At 40.2% G+C, this 15,017-nt stretch overlaps 1 protein-coding gene across 9 annotated transcripts in view; it reads left to right on the top strand.

The window, feature by feature from the left end:
• The window catches only part of TDRD7 (tudor domain containing 7), a 72,134-nt gene that overhangs the window by 38,990 nt on the left and 18,127 nt on the right, over positions 1-15,017 (top strand). For all 9 annotated transcript variants that reach the window (XM_055302710.1, XM_055302705.1, XM_055302704.1 and 6 more), the window contains 6 exons: positions 804-1,390; positions 4,876-5,062; positions 9,502-9,613; positions 11,285-11,487; positions 12,616-12,750; positions 14,741-14,827. In XM_055302710.1, coding sequence (XP_055158685.1) covers positions 804-1,390; positions 4,876-5,062; positions 9,502-9,613; positions 11,285-11,487; positions 12,616-12,750; positions 14,741-14,827 — 1,311 coding nt within the window. The remainder of the gene's footprint in view (positions 1-803; positions 1,391-4,875; positions 5,063-9,501; positions 9,614-11,284; positions 11,488-12,615; positions 12,751-14,740; positions 14,828-15,017) is intronic.

Raw genomic sequence — 15,017 nt, 5'->3', positions numbered from 1 at the left:
GGGCAAGACAAAAGCAAGTTGTGAGCTGCATTGGGCTGCAGCTTGTAGTTTGCTGACCTCTGGTCTAGTAATAGGCTTAAAACTTGGGGGAAAAAATGGTGCCATATAGCAGTTCCTCTTCTCCTATACAAACAGATGCTGTCAAGCCATGCCTCTCAGAAATATTACACAGATAAAATTAGGGATTGAATGACATAAGTGCCAGGCATTTTTATCTCTTGTTCGTTGAAGGGACAACTTTTAACTAACTTTCTACTTTGGTGATTGTAAAAACTGCACCTTATCTCTAGAGGGTCTTTTTCTAAATAATGGAACGCTAAGGGTTTTCTCAGGATACTGCCAGAAGAAGAAAAACAACTAGCTCTTCGGTTTTGTCTAAATATTTTCTAGATTTCTTCCCAGTGGTTTATTCCTGACAGTTCTGATACCTATTCACAGCTTCATCCCACCTTGTATTCAGTCGATATTATAAGCTGTTGCTTTGGATTTGACAGAGAACTAAGTAAGATGTGTGGTTTACAGGGCAGAAATTCTCATGATTTTGTAGGGTTGTTGGAGGCCAGAGGCCTCATAAGGAAAATTCATGCTATTTTATTTTCCTCTTTATTTCTGAAATGTGGCTCATGAGTTATTTGTAGATGAAGGAAATGCATTAAATCTTAGTAGTTGAGAAGAGTAAAATGTACACTTTGTGTTCTCTTAATTTGAAAACAGTGTTGTCCTCATTTGAAATCCATTAATGTGTTTTCAGGTTGTTTATAGCCATTGAGATATCTGTCATTTGCTTTATTTAAAAATTTCAGGTGGAAAAGCCTGGTAGCGGTGGTCAAGATTTGCTGCTTTATCCAGCTAAGAGAAAGCAGCTTTTGAGAAGTGAACTGGATGGTGAAAAAGTGCCTCCATCTCCACTACCTGCTCCAAAACAAATACCACCATTAAAAGGGTGTCCAGCAGTTATGCCAGGAGACTTTAAAGAGAAAGTCGCAGAGCTGCTGACAAAATACTCAAGTGGTCTTTGGGCCAGTGCACTCCCCAAAGCATTTGAGGACATGTACAAAATGAAATTCCCTGAGGATGCCTTAAAAAATCTTGCCTCACTTTCTGATGTATGCACCATAGACTACATTTCTGGAAATCCCCAGAAGGCCATTCTCTATGCTAAACTTCCATTGCCCACTGACAAAATCCTGAAGGATGCAGGGCAAGCACATGGTGATTATGATATCAAGTCTATGATTGAGCAAGAGTATTTGCAGATAGAAGAAAACATTGCCAAAAGTGTTGATACCTTTCTGGAGAATACAGCAGTTCCTCCGTTAATCATCCCAACTGAGGCATCCCCATCTGTATTGGTGGTTGAACTAAGCAACACAAACGAAGTGGTTATCAGGTGGGTTTTATTTTCTAATTCTTTAGGACCCTGGTGTATTGTCACTTGGCTATTTTTCCCACAGATGCTGGGAGTTGAGGAAGAATAGTATATTCTTAGTTCTGTAGAGTTACAATGAAATATAATAACAATTCTTGTTTTCATATCTTGCACATTTCTCTCAACTGCCAGAACCTTTTTGTGTTTGTATCTCTTAGATTAGTTCTTATTCTTCTACGTTATGATTATTTATGTACATTGGTCTCTCCCAGTAGACGGTGAGCATCTTGAAATCAGACTTTAAAAAAATCAATCTCTTCATATATACTTAATATTTGTTATATTTATTAAATATACATCCCTTCTTATGAGAAAAGATACTTAGCAGTTTTAAAAATTGGAATGATAGTGTGTTCTGAATGTGAAACAAAATTTTTGTTGAAAACATGATAACTATGTATGTCAAAAGCAATACCTAATCCATAGAAAAATTAAGTCACCCACTAAGTAGGTAATACTATTTAACCTGGGACTATGTAGCATTTCATAAATGTCACAACATCTAAGCACTGCCTACCTAGTATGATACATCAGATTAACTCTTGGAGCCAAAGGTACTCTCTGGTTTCTTAGGCCTTTTGATAACAGTCATTGCCAAAGTGGCTGGTGATAACTGAAATTACAAAAAAAAAAAAGGTCCAGCCACTTGATGTGGACTTTCGGAGAAAATGTAGAATACATGAAAGATATTGAAAGACTATAATTTGTAGTTTCTGACTCTGGATAAAGAATGGGAAGCAGTGTAATAGCTGGATCTCAGAAGCACCCAGAGTGGTTGTAGACAGAAAAGGAAAAGGCTAAATCAGAATAGTATCCAGGCTGCTTCAACCAAAATGTCCCTATGGTTTGGACTGTTATTCCTCCAGAGAATCATTGCTAAACTGGGAATGCCCTAAAGAAAGACCACAAAAAATTATCAAGTTCCTTCAGTGGAAGAATAGATAAAAAATATTAAGTTCTTCTATTTAAACAAACTGAGTGGATAATGAAGTGGAATCAAGTGTCTTGGTATGCTCAAAGTAGAATGTACAGAGACTTTACAGAGGTCTTGTTTGGTACAGCAGTTGGAAATGAATAAACCTTTTGTTCTAAGATGTGGTACAGCCTGAAGCTGTAAATGGGTTGTTGAGAGTTAGAGATCCCACTGGGGTTCACTAATAAATTGAGGTAGAGGAAGGTTGTTGAGGAACACGTTGCTAACTTTACCATTATAAAAAAATTTAAACCTGCCTCCTTGGCCGGATACTTTGGTGTCTGATACTGTTAGTTGTTGGTTCCATTGTCCAACCAAGCACCCAGCACTGGGCTAGACAGAGCATGTGATTTCTGGTGTTCTTACCAAGGGTTGGCAGGATTCTGGATCCAGTCCAGGACTGTAGTAAAAGGGTTCTCATCTACTTTAGGATGATGGATCCAGGTCCTCAGATTGTTTAGACCCCCTTTTCCAGTGTGAATTTGAATCCTGGAATCCATATTCTACCGTTTAGCACAGTGGCTGGCAACCAGGAAGTACAAGGGGTACTGTGTCCTGTTGGGTTGATCCTAGGTCATTGGCAACCCCCCTGCCCCGACCCCAGTTCCAAAGACTTAGATTCCAGCTGGGCTGAGTCCTAGTGTAGATTTACATCTTCACTCAGACAGACAGTAGTAGGCTCTAGAAACTGGACCTGTGACACTCTGAGGAGGTGTCATGGCGGCACCCTGAGACCAAATATGGGAATCCCTGGTCTCTGGTTTCAAAGATTAACTCTGTAAAGCCTTGTATTTATGGCATACCTAAGTTGGCCTACCTGTCATTCTTTGCCCACATGCTCAGGTAATTTGGAGACAATGCAGGACCTCATTCTTGTCACTCCCCACCATCAAACCAACCATAACATCATCCTCACCCAAGCCGTGTAGCCACTCGTCTCCACTGGTTGCCATAGAGAGCAGATTTTATCCTGCTTCTCTCCCCTGGCCCCATCCCTAGCAGGTGCCCATGCCCAGCAGACTGCCAGGTCACAGGTTGCTGCCCAGAGCTGCAGCACTCCCAGAGCTGTAGCAGCACTAAACAGAGCCCCTGGGAGACTCTGGGCCCCAGGAAATGGGCACATGGGTGGAGCCACAGACCTCCCAGGGACGTTGGGAGCTGAGCGCGCAGCCTCACTGCAGGCAGCACCTTCACATTCGTAAAGTTCAGTCAACTGAACCCACAGAGTGTGACAAGGCTTCTTCAGCTTCTAGAGTAGATAACATCCACATAGTATTTGGTTTTAAAATAGCCATTGCCTCAAAAGAGGCGTTCTTTCCATTTTGTGCAGGCCTTTTTAAAGCTTTTTTTTCCTCGAACAAATAGGTTGAATAGGGTATCTTCTGTCTTGCTGATAGTTACTAAGAATGCATGACCACATTCCCAAGGGAATAGTTTCTTAAAGCTACATAGGACCACTCAGGCCCTGAGTAAAAGCTAGAACAACACTAAGGGCAATGTGCTTGTGGCACGTCCCCCATCTCCACAGTCTGTGATTCTGGTGCTGTTACAGCACAGTTCCAGCCAAAGACGCTTCATCCTATGGCCGAGATAGCTCCTGCTGCATGCCCCAAACTTAGTTTGCTGGAGTTTACATCCTGGAAGGCAGCCTTTAGTAGAATTGTCCCCCAGCACTGACAGGCAAAAGAACAGCCTATTTGTGGGAGGAAGGGAAATGGTGTGTTGTGATAACACATGCTGGGACAAGGTGACTGCAGTTTCAACAGCAGAAAATTGTAGAAGGGGTAGGCTGTATCATGAGAGAGACTTCTCAGAAAGTGTACAGTTTAAAAGAGATTTAGTCAGAAGATATCTCTTTAAGGATATCAAAACTCAACATTTTGTGGTAATTTGTTCAAATTTGTTCAGTAAGCTGGGGGGATGGGTTGTCACATGGTCATGTTTAATGTGTTTAAGGCTTTGTTTTTCTCTATTAAAATTTCAGTTCTCAGAGCTTGAGTCTTGTTCAACCCCAGCCTTAGGTCAAACGGTCAACTAGATTCTCTTCTCAATAATCTACAAAGATTGCCCGCAGCCTTAGTCAAAATCCTAAATCCATTCTTGTTAATCTGGCCTGCTTTGGCATCTCCATATCCCACCATATCTCGTCTCTTCCCTTCCCTTGAATCTTAGCCTCGTCCTCCCTGTACATTCCCCAACTGTGACATCCTCTAGCTGTCTGGACTGTTGTCAAGCATTTGCTCTGGTGTGTTCGATCTGGTCTTATTTTGCACGAGCTCCACAATATTACATTTTCCTTTTCAAGACAGAAATGTTTACTAAATATATGTTCTCTAACCTGTTGGTATAAGCTAAGCCTGAGACTGGAACCAAAGATGGCAGTGGAAGAAACACAGAGTAACGTTAATGTATTCCCATGGTTTTCTTCCTTCTGAGTTGCTTCATTTATGCTTTCTTCCTTTACATAATTCAGGTATGTGGGCAAAGACTATTCTGCTGCTCAGGAATTAATGGAAGATGAGATGAAAGAGTATTATAGTAAGAACCCTAAAGTCACGCCAGTCCAGACTGTGCATGTGGGGCAATTACTGGCTGTAAATGCTGAGGAGGATGCTTGGTTACGGGCACAGATCATCTCAACAGAAGAGAACAGAATAAAGGCAAGTACTATTTACTTTGTCAAAGCATTATGAAGACAAACACATTATTTTTCAAATGTAAGTGTTCCTTCTAATATTGGGTCCTTCCTAACTACATTTAGGGTTTTACATATCTGTAAAAGACTTTATCCCTGTCAGTTGTTAAGTCAGTGATAGTCATATTATCTCAGAGGTTTTTTTTTTTAAAGTCTTCTTTATGACAGTATTCATAATCTGTGATATAATCAGGAAAAGCCCTTTATTTCCATTCCTAGGAGATGTATAATAAATACTGATCAGAGGATCTGTGGGCTTCCTATCAGGTCAGCACTCAGGTGTGAGGAAAGCTTATAGATCAGAGGACATGACAGTCTTCCACTCCCCTCTTCTGCAGCCAGTCAAGGAGAACTCTGAAACAGGACTCAGGTCATGCCCCAAGAGCTATCTGAGTGTTACCCTCTCAGTCCTCTTGGAAAGATCAGAGGGATCTTTTGCCAGTCTCATCCATCAGCAGGCTCCAAGATTTCCAGACTTAGCCATGTTCCTAGTGGTCAGCCTCTGCCCCATGGCCTCTTTTCTCCCTCAGTGCAGACTGAGTATGAGTACTCGCTCACTCTCAAGGCACAGTTTTGTCTAGGTTTTGCAAGCAGGGGAATATACTTTTATTTCCGCAACCTCTGTTCCATAATTTGAAACATATTTTTTGTGGTGGTGTCTGTCCCTGGCAAATAACCCCTTTTGTGCCCCAGAATGTGAATACTGCTCGCTGAACCTGGGCTTTGGTCCATCAGAAACTCTCCCCCAAAACCCCTGACCCCAAGAACAGTGTCAGGAGGGTCAGAAAGCAGTGCTTGCTGTTTCTTACCCAGATGGTTTCACAGAAGAGGCCCTTATCCTCTCCAGAGGCAAGCTCACCCAAACCACGTAGCCACCCTTGGCCATTTACAGAGATTTGGGAAATTCCTTAAGTAAATCTACAAAGCTATAGCTTTTAAGCAATTTGACCTGACTTTAAAAATCTGAAAATTGGGGCAGCCCAGGTGGCTCAGTAGTTTAGTGCCGCCTTCAGTCCAGGGTGTGATCCTGGAGACCTGGGATCGAGTCCCACCCACGTCAGGCTCCATGCATGTGGCCTGCTTCTCCCTCTGCCTGTGTCTGTGCCTCTCTCTCTTTGTCTCTCATGAATAAATAAATAAAATCTTTAAAAAAAATCTTAAAATTGGAATAGTTTGGCAGTTTCTTATAAAGTTAAACTTACCATATAACCCTAAGTATTTACACAAGAGAAGTGAAAACCTAGGTCCACAAAAGGGCTTATACATGTTTGTAGCAGCTTTATTATGTATAATCCCCAAGTAGAAACAACCCAAATGTTTACCAGTAGGTGAATGTATAAGCAAATTGTAGTTTATTCATATAATGGAATACTATTCGACAATGAAAAGGAATGAACTACTGAAAACAGTCATGTGGATAAAACTCATAGACTGTGCAAGTGAGAGAAGCCAGATACAAAAGACTTATCCTGTATGAGTCCAGATAAATGATGCCTAAGAACAGGTGAAATTCATCCGTAGTGATAGAAATCGGATCAGTGGTTGCCTGGAACAGGAGATGGAGGGGCTTAATTGGAAAGGGGAAAGGGGAACTTTTTGGAGTGGTGCATGTGGTCTGTATCTTGATTAGAGTGGTCATTATGTAGGTCTATACATTTGTCAAAATCCATCAAACTGTATGCTTTAAATGGGCATTTTTCATTCAATATAAATTATATGTGGATAAAGTTTGAAAAAAATCTGGAAAAGTTAAGGACCGAGCAGAGACCTGGACCAGGAGGGACCACAGCATGATTAGCAGTTTGGGCCCTAGTCCTGTTTCTGCCTGTGAATGTCCTTTGCCCTTGGTCAATCCCTCCATTCCCTAATCTGTGTCTCAAATACTCTTACCTGTGTAAGAAAACACTCTGATCAAGAGACCCTGTCTTCACTGGAACCTCCTCTGGGAAAGAAAACCTTTCACACAATCTGAAGAATGTCTAAAGAAGAGGTAAAAATGAAGAGGGCAGTGTCATGAAAGCCAGAAGAAGGAAGTGTCTGATGGGGGGCGCAACAGCCGTGGCGTGGCTGCTGTGTTGGGAGTGAAGGAGTATCTCAGTATGTTGTATAGTCCTAAGCTCTTAGCAGTCATTGGAGCAATTCTGGCCTGAGCTTGTTCCCCACAGCCCCATGAAGCAGACAGACATACAGTTCCCCCTTTATCTGGAGAAACCCCATCTACTTAGCAAGTCTTTTTCCTCTTGAGCTATGCTGTGCCTGAGAGCAAGTACAATTCCCTCCTTGCTTTCCACTTGTCAGATCCTTGGTGAGTATGGGAGACAGGAGTATGAAGTCATGCCCTGAAGTGAGTGCCCTCTGGTGTTGACCCAGACTTGCATCCCAGTGATTCCAGCTGCTTCTCTGAGGTGGCGCTGTGAGATCTATGGCCACTTGATGGTGCCAGAGGACCAGGAATTGCCTGGGGCTGGATGCCAGGACTCAGCCTATGTATGCTGATCCCAGGGCATTAGAGAGAGAAACTCCACTCAGTCCTCACAGAGCAAAGACCCAGGGCAGAGTGTGTTGGTAGTCAAACTCTCAACTCACGAGCAAGTGTTTTGTAAACTTCAGCTGCCATACAAAGATAAGATATATGAGGGGGATCCTGGGTGGCTCAGCAGTTTAGTGCCTACCTTTGGCCCAGGCATGATCCTGGAGTCCGGGGATTGAGTCCCAAGTTGGGCTCCCTGCATGGAGCCTGCTTCTCCCTCTGCCTGTGTCTCTGCCTCTCTCTCTCTCTCTCTCTTTCTCTCTCTCTCTGTGTGTGTGTGTGCGTATATCTCATGAATAAATAAATAAAATCTTTTTTAAAAAAAAAGATAAGATATTTGATTCAGAAAGAAAGCAGGAAAAGAAAACAAGCTCCAGATGTCACAGAAACCCTTTAAAGATTTTGGAGCACTTATTTTTTTAGTCTCTTAATACTACGAATACATTCTGAATTTCCTAGGAATGTTGATTTCACATGTTGGTCCTGTTGTTAGACCTTGTTCTCTCCATTCTAGGTCTGGGAATTGCAGAGTCCAGGTTGTAGGTGGCGATAGCTCTTAAAGGAAAGGAGCACTTCTGACTCCTGAGGCCTCTGGGGAGGAGGAATGGGTGCTCATCTGGGACTAGAGAAATGGGCCCACAAGCTTAAATGGCTAGCCGTCTGCTCTGGGAGCCAAGTCAGAGATCTCGACCTATGGGGAGAATTAAGTCAACATAGGACTCTGGGAAATGATTGTCTCCAACAAGCAACATACAGGCCTCACACACCCAGTTATCAGGTGGTCTGGAAGAGTGTTCAGGGTCTCTGCAACCCTTCTTTTTTCCCTTTGATTCTCTGCTGAGAATTTCTGTTTTGTATGTTTAGTATCATAATCTACATACTAAGAAGTGGCCTGTGGACTTAATTTTTCTGCAGGAGGTAAAAGCACTTGGATCTATGCTACTTGGTATTTCTCAGCCATGCCTTTTGCTTTGGTTTTCGTTGTTGTTTTGTTTTAATAATATCATCTGTTTGAGTTAGAGAAGCATACAAGATTTTTAACACTTTCCCTAAGATTTGTAGTTATCATCATAGAGTTATCATTCTAAACCACAGTTCAGTGTTTCTAGATTTTATTTTTCTCAAAAAAGAGGCTTTGTTTATATAGTCCTTTCCAATATAATGTGTTTATTGATACTCTATAAATAACATCCAAGCTCTTAATAATCTGTGCTAATAGTGAAGAAGAGTTATGCAAGTTTCTGCAAACACAGACCTCTGTTCAGCAGATTTGGGGGCTTTTGCTGAGCTCGACTAAGGCCTAACCCAGCTTTCACCAGTGAAGAAAAACAAACCATAAGTACTTATTTTTACAGTGTAGAACTCCCTGTTATCTAACCATGACATCATTGTTGTCGCTGACAGCAGCCTGGTCCCTCCAAGCATAATTGCTGGGAGTCGGCCATTATAAGTGCTGTTCTGGGGATTTTGAATCTGATAAATACCCCTCTATAGGTGATGCCCTCTCTAGAAACAAATCAGATCCTTAGGGGTGTGCATCCTTAATGGAAGTATATGAATCAAGAAAGAATAAGGTGAGGTGGGCATCACCTTATGTTATGATGAGAGGGCGGGGGCAGTCAGGGTTGGCCGAACCAGTGGTGCTGCTGAGTTCAGCAGTCTTCCCTTGCTCTTTCCATTGGTGAAGAGGAGTGGGGACTGGGGTCAGGAGGCCCAAGTCAGGGCCACCACCCTGGGCGTTTTCCAGGCAGTCTGGCATCCCTTGACATGATGATTATGGAATAAATGGAGCCAGTTAGAGGCACCAAATGTTTTTTAAGAAGCAACAATAAAGAATTTTATTTGAACCTAAATGATGTTTCTGTTACCATCAGGTATGCTATGTTGACTATGGTTTCAGTGAGAATATTGAAAAGAGCAAAGCATACAAATTGAACCCAAAGTTCTGTTCACTCTCATTCCAAGCTACGAAGTGTAAGCTAGCAGGTAAGAGGAACTTTTTTTAAAGCTCTCTCTATTTTCATACATTATTACTGCTGTACTTTTGGGTGGTTAAATCCTAAAATGTACTAAGTATCTGAAGGTCTTATAATGTGTTATTTCTTGAAAGATATAAATAAAATAATTTTTAATGTCCTCTTTATAAGATATGATCTTTATAAACATGCTACAATGTTTTTGTTTTATTTTATATATAATATAGTTTATCATAAAAAGGTCTATTGGCCAACTTAAAGGTTTTGTTGTTGTTCTAACTGCCCTAGCAACAACTGCTGGAGGCCTTGAATTATGGGGTTTGATTAGTTTGAATCCAGTTGTTGGACCTTTTGTGAAGTGACTTTCTGCTTCTTCCCATGGAAGTGGGCTCTGGGCTCTGGGTGCTGCTCATTACCATAACACGCCTTCGTGCACCCAAGCATGAGTTAGTGCATCCCTGGCACAGTCGATGTATCACTGTTCTTTTCTTTCCTCCTCACATGTGCAACAGTGACATGGTAGGGATAACCTCCAATTGTGGAGGAGGCAGTGGCTGTGTTCATATGTGAAGAAAGACATGGAAGTGTGTGAGCACTGTGCCAGGAGAGCCTGAGCTAAATTCAGAAAATGATCACCATTCTTTCCTGAAAATTAGCCCAGGGAAAAATACCTCCTTCTTAGCAAGAATGAGTCTTTATATCAGAGGAGCTGGGTATGGCTCTGTGAGATAAATCTCAAGTAATTTTAGAAGCCTGTGAGAAACCTGTGGGAGTTAGTTTGGAAAAGAACATGTCAAGAGCACAGGACAAGAGTTAGGATGCTGAAATAAGAGGTTTGGAAAAAGCTGTAATGTTACGTGTCTGGAGAACAGAAAGAGAACAAGAGAAATGTATCTCAGAGGGAGTCTGTGAATTTGTGCTTATGGATTTCAAGGGGAAGAATACAGAAATGAACCTTATAGTACCATTACAGAAATGATGAGCTTGTTTTAATTAGTTTAATAGAATAACTTAGAGTTGTCATGTATATGCTACATAGAATTATAATTTTCAAAGAATTTAAAGAGTAATTAGCCTACAATAAAACTCACCTGATACCCATATTATGTTAAACACAATTTAATCTTTCTTTGATAAATCACAAAGTTCTTTGGCATATTCAGAATCATCCTAGTGTACTTAAAAAGAAATACAGAAAAAATTATTTTGTAAATTTCCAATAAATGCATGTTCATTTTATATGAAATAATTGTATATTTAATTAGAAAAATGAAAAGGTGAAGGGTAAATTTTTAGGAAAAGCATTACAAATACATGACTGGTAGACATAACTGATTGATAACTTCTTATATGTATTAACCTTTTTGTTTTAAATATGTGTTTGTATATAAAGTGAAGAGCATTTTCCTTAGGTAGAAATTCTGATAGAACATCAGCTTTTTTCTGTTTTAAGATTGCCTGCCTTTATGTAATCATTTAAAAGGGCATTCACACTATAATATATATTAGAAGACCTAAGGATAGGTTATGTAAAACAAAGGTTCCCTAGAAAATTTTGTAAGAATTTTATAGTAGATTCACAATTATAGTAAGTGGCCAAAACATTTTAAGATAAACAATCCATTTATCTTAAAATGATCCTGCTAATTAAGTAGAAATTAAAATATTCAATATTTTTCAGGGTTGGAAGTTTTAAGTGATGATCCTGATTTAGTAAAAGTGGTTGAATCTTTAACTTGTGGAAAGATCTTTGCAGTGGAAATACTTGAAAAAGCGGATATCCCGCTTGTTGTTCTGTATGACACCTCAGGAGATGACGACGTCAATATTAACGCCACCTGCTTAAAGGCGATCTGTGACAAGTCTCTGGAGGCTCACCTTCAGGTAGCACAGTGACCACTATAGTCATCTGTTAAACATATTGTAGGGAAGAAAGTTATTAGAAAAGAACATTATAAATTTTGGGCTAGCAACAAATAGGGACAGATTGTGTATTGAGGGGAAAAAGGCAAAGGGTGCTGTTGGAGGGGGAAAGAAGGCCAAAACATAAACAGTCATTATTAGGAATTGGGTTTTCATTTTATTTTCCTAAAATTGTATTTTATATGAAATTATTTTCAAACAAAGGGTTGCGGAAGGGGAGGTGGGCAGAGAGATGGGGTAACTGGGTGACAGGCACTGAGGAGGGCACTTGATGGGATGAGCACTGGGTGCTATACCATATGTTGGCAAATTGAATTTAAATTTCAAAAATGTAAAAAAATTATTTTGCAAAGACAATATGGGCGGATACTACTATAAAAGGGAAAGTTAGATCCATGAAGATGTTTATTAAGTTGTTAGCTTTTACAGTTTTAAAATGTGAAAAACATAAATTACTGCAAAGAAGGAAATTCTTAAATAGCTTATAGAACAGCCAACTCTAAAGAATAGGATGTTAAAATGGTCCTTGTGAAGGCTTTGTTGCAACATTGGAAAAACATTTTTTTACTGGGTAGAACAAAAGTGAACTATAAAGATAATATTATAGTTTGACTAAAAACAAAGGCCAAAATTAAACTTTCATGTTTTTAGTTTTTAAAAATTACTAACCTTCATGTGGCCAATAAACACATTTTAGAAAGTGGGCTGATAATGGGATTGATTTTGTGAGTTTTAAATTTTAATTTCTGATCATGTTGCAAAAATACATTGGTATGTAATTATAACTTCTATAAATTAATGGGGAGAAAAAAACCCAAATTATATTCTTAGCCTTTCTAGGCAATGAAACATGGTAATAGGTTAATGTATGCAAAATGTCTACCTTGTGCCTCACCAAATGATATTAGATACTCCTTTCAGAAAGAGGTATCCAAATGAGTTTTTCACATTACTCTATCATCTTATCTATTCTCCAGCTTACTTAAAAGATTTTAAAATGCAAAGACAAATGAGATTTGTCACCCCTTAAGCAGATAAGAGCTACGCTCTATTCTCAAGCATCCTTGGCATGTCCTTTGTTTGTTCCAGATTGATGCTATGTACACAAATGTCAGAGTGACTAATATTTGCTCTGATGGCACACTCTACTGCCAGGTGCCTTGTAAAGGTCTGAACAAGCTCAACGATCTTCTGCATAAGATAGAGGACTACTTCCATTGTAAGGTATGGCAGAGAATTCTCCTCCTCTAGCATTAATCCTAAAATTGCAAACAAGAATGTTCTAAATATTAAATATAAGAATGTACTAAATAGTATACGTGTGTAACTTTTGAATAGTAGAAGGTAGAAGCTGTAGAGTAGTGGGTAAGAGCCCCAGACTGCAGAACTTAAAAGACAAAACAAACAAAACAAAACAAAAAAAACCCACTGGTTTCTGCATTATCAAATGAGGATATAATAGTGTGTATATCCATCCCTAAGATTGTTGTGAGGACCAGTGGCAAGACTGTTTAGCACAGTGTCTGGCACAGAGTAAGTGCTCAGTAACTGACAGATTTGTTATTTACAAGGTACAGTTGGTGATACTATAGTGCAGCTGCTTGTAACTTTGTTTGCTAGAGCCAGCTGGGTCCTCTGTCTCAGATAAAACCATGGAATTCAGGGGAAGATAATTTCTATCACTCCCCAAGCTTTTTTTGGTCATCTCAGTAAATGTGGTTCTGTGTTTAAATGTATTAATAAGCTCCTTACCCTTTGATTCTAGTAGTATTTTCTGAATCACAATCTGTAGAGGTTTTGTTTTAAGGTTCTAAGGTGATGTTCTTATCTCCATTAGGGGATTATATTTGTAATCTGGAGTATGCTATGGTTTTGAGTGATTAAACCCTAATATGACTTCAGTCTTGACCCCCCTCACCCACAGAAGTGAACCCTTCCCTCTAACCTCTGAATGTGCCTCCTGGCATCATTTGCAGCATGGTAGTTTACCTATTTGGGTGTTTGTTTGCCTTACTAGAGTGCAGGCTTCTTGAGGGTAGAGGCAGAGCCTTACCAGGTACTGTTGAGTACCTAATTCATTTAGCTACTACAGTATCTAATCTAGTGTCATACATAGAATAAGTATTCCAAAATATTTACTGAATTGGGTTAAACTTGTATTCAGACTACAGCCTAGAACTGAGGCATTAGATCTATATAGCTTTACCTCTTTCTGTAATACAGATGTCTTAGTTGTATCTCAGGGTCATTACTTAAGTTTGGTTTGCTAATCTATCTTGGAGAAATCTGAGACCTCCAGAGAAGCTGATTCCAGTGACTCATTTACATATATGTTCTTATTACCTCTGGTGGTGAAAAGCTCTCTCGATAGTCCCTTGTGTACTGGTAACCTGAATGGAGACATTGCCTTTGGGGAGAGTAGAAACATTCATCCTGAACAAGCAAGACCATGGCAGGTCCCCAGCTTCAAACTACAGCAAAGAGAAGGATGAAGAGGCTTACAGCCGTGATTTGTTGACATTTCACTGGCACCGATCTCTGTATTTGTGTTGATAACATTTATTTGGGAATTAAAATCTCATCTTTGAATTTAAATGTTAAAAGTTAAAAAGAAGGGGTGGCTCAGTCAGTTAAGTGTCTGCTTTGGGCTCAGGTCAGGTCCCAGGGTCCTAGGATCAAGTACTGGGGGCTCTACTCACTAGGGAGCCTGCTTCTCTCTCTCTCTGTCTGCCACTCTGCCTACTTGTGTGCTCACTCTTTCTCTCTCTCTCCCTGTCAAATAAATAAATAAAATCTTAAAAAAAAAAAAAGTTGAAAGGAAGAGGCCTTCTGGACAGCTAGCCCAACCTCACTTTCATCCAGGCTCTTTTCCTCCTTTTTGGCAGATTCATCCTCCCTCTTCATGTTTAACTGATGGCATCAGTGCTTGGATGAATCATACTGACCTGCACACTAACGTTTGTAGACATTTTAACAGGGCTGATTTATGAGCCATGTGTGAGGAGGGAGAGTAGACGATGCCATCGACAAATGTCTGAGAAACAAGACAGAAGTTCCATCTCCCTCATGCACACACAACTGCACACTCCTCATGGGGAGCCTGGCTAAGTATGGGTGCACCAGTCAGCCCGAGCCACAGCAATGTTTTTCTAATAGTGTAGAAATCCGCTGCTTGCTAAGAGTAATAAAAGTGTTTTGCATTTCTGTTTTGTAGCACATGACCTCCGAGTACTTCGTTTCATTACCCTTCTGTGGGAAAGTCTGCCTCTTCCATTGCAAAGGAAAATGGTTACGAGTAGAGGTAAAATCAGTCACTTGACTTCTTTTTTTAAGCTTATTATGAAATGTTTCAGACCTACAAACAAGTTTCGTAAAAAATGAAATAAGCACCCACGTACTCATCACCATGTAAGAAATAAAACATGCCCAGTGTGGTTGAGGCTCCATGTTTGCATCTCCTTCTTCTACTCCCACCCTGGAGGAGCTGCCAG

This window comes from Nyctereutes procyonoides, unplaced genomic scaffold (assembly GCF_905146905.1).
Source record: "Nyctereutes procyonoides isolate TBG_1078 unplaced genomic scaffold, NYPRO_anot_genome, whole genome shotgun sequence".
Lineage (NCBI taxonomy): Eukaryota > Metazoa > Chordata > Mammalia > Carnivora > Canidae > Nyctereutes > Nyctereutes procyonoides.
The sequence above is the reverse complement of the archived record's forward strand: the minus strand, read 5'-3'. Positions and strand labels throughout refer to the sequence as shown.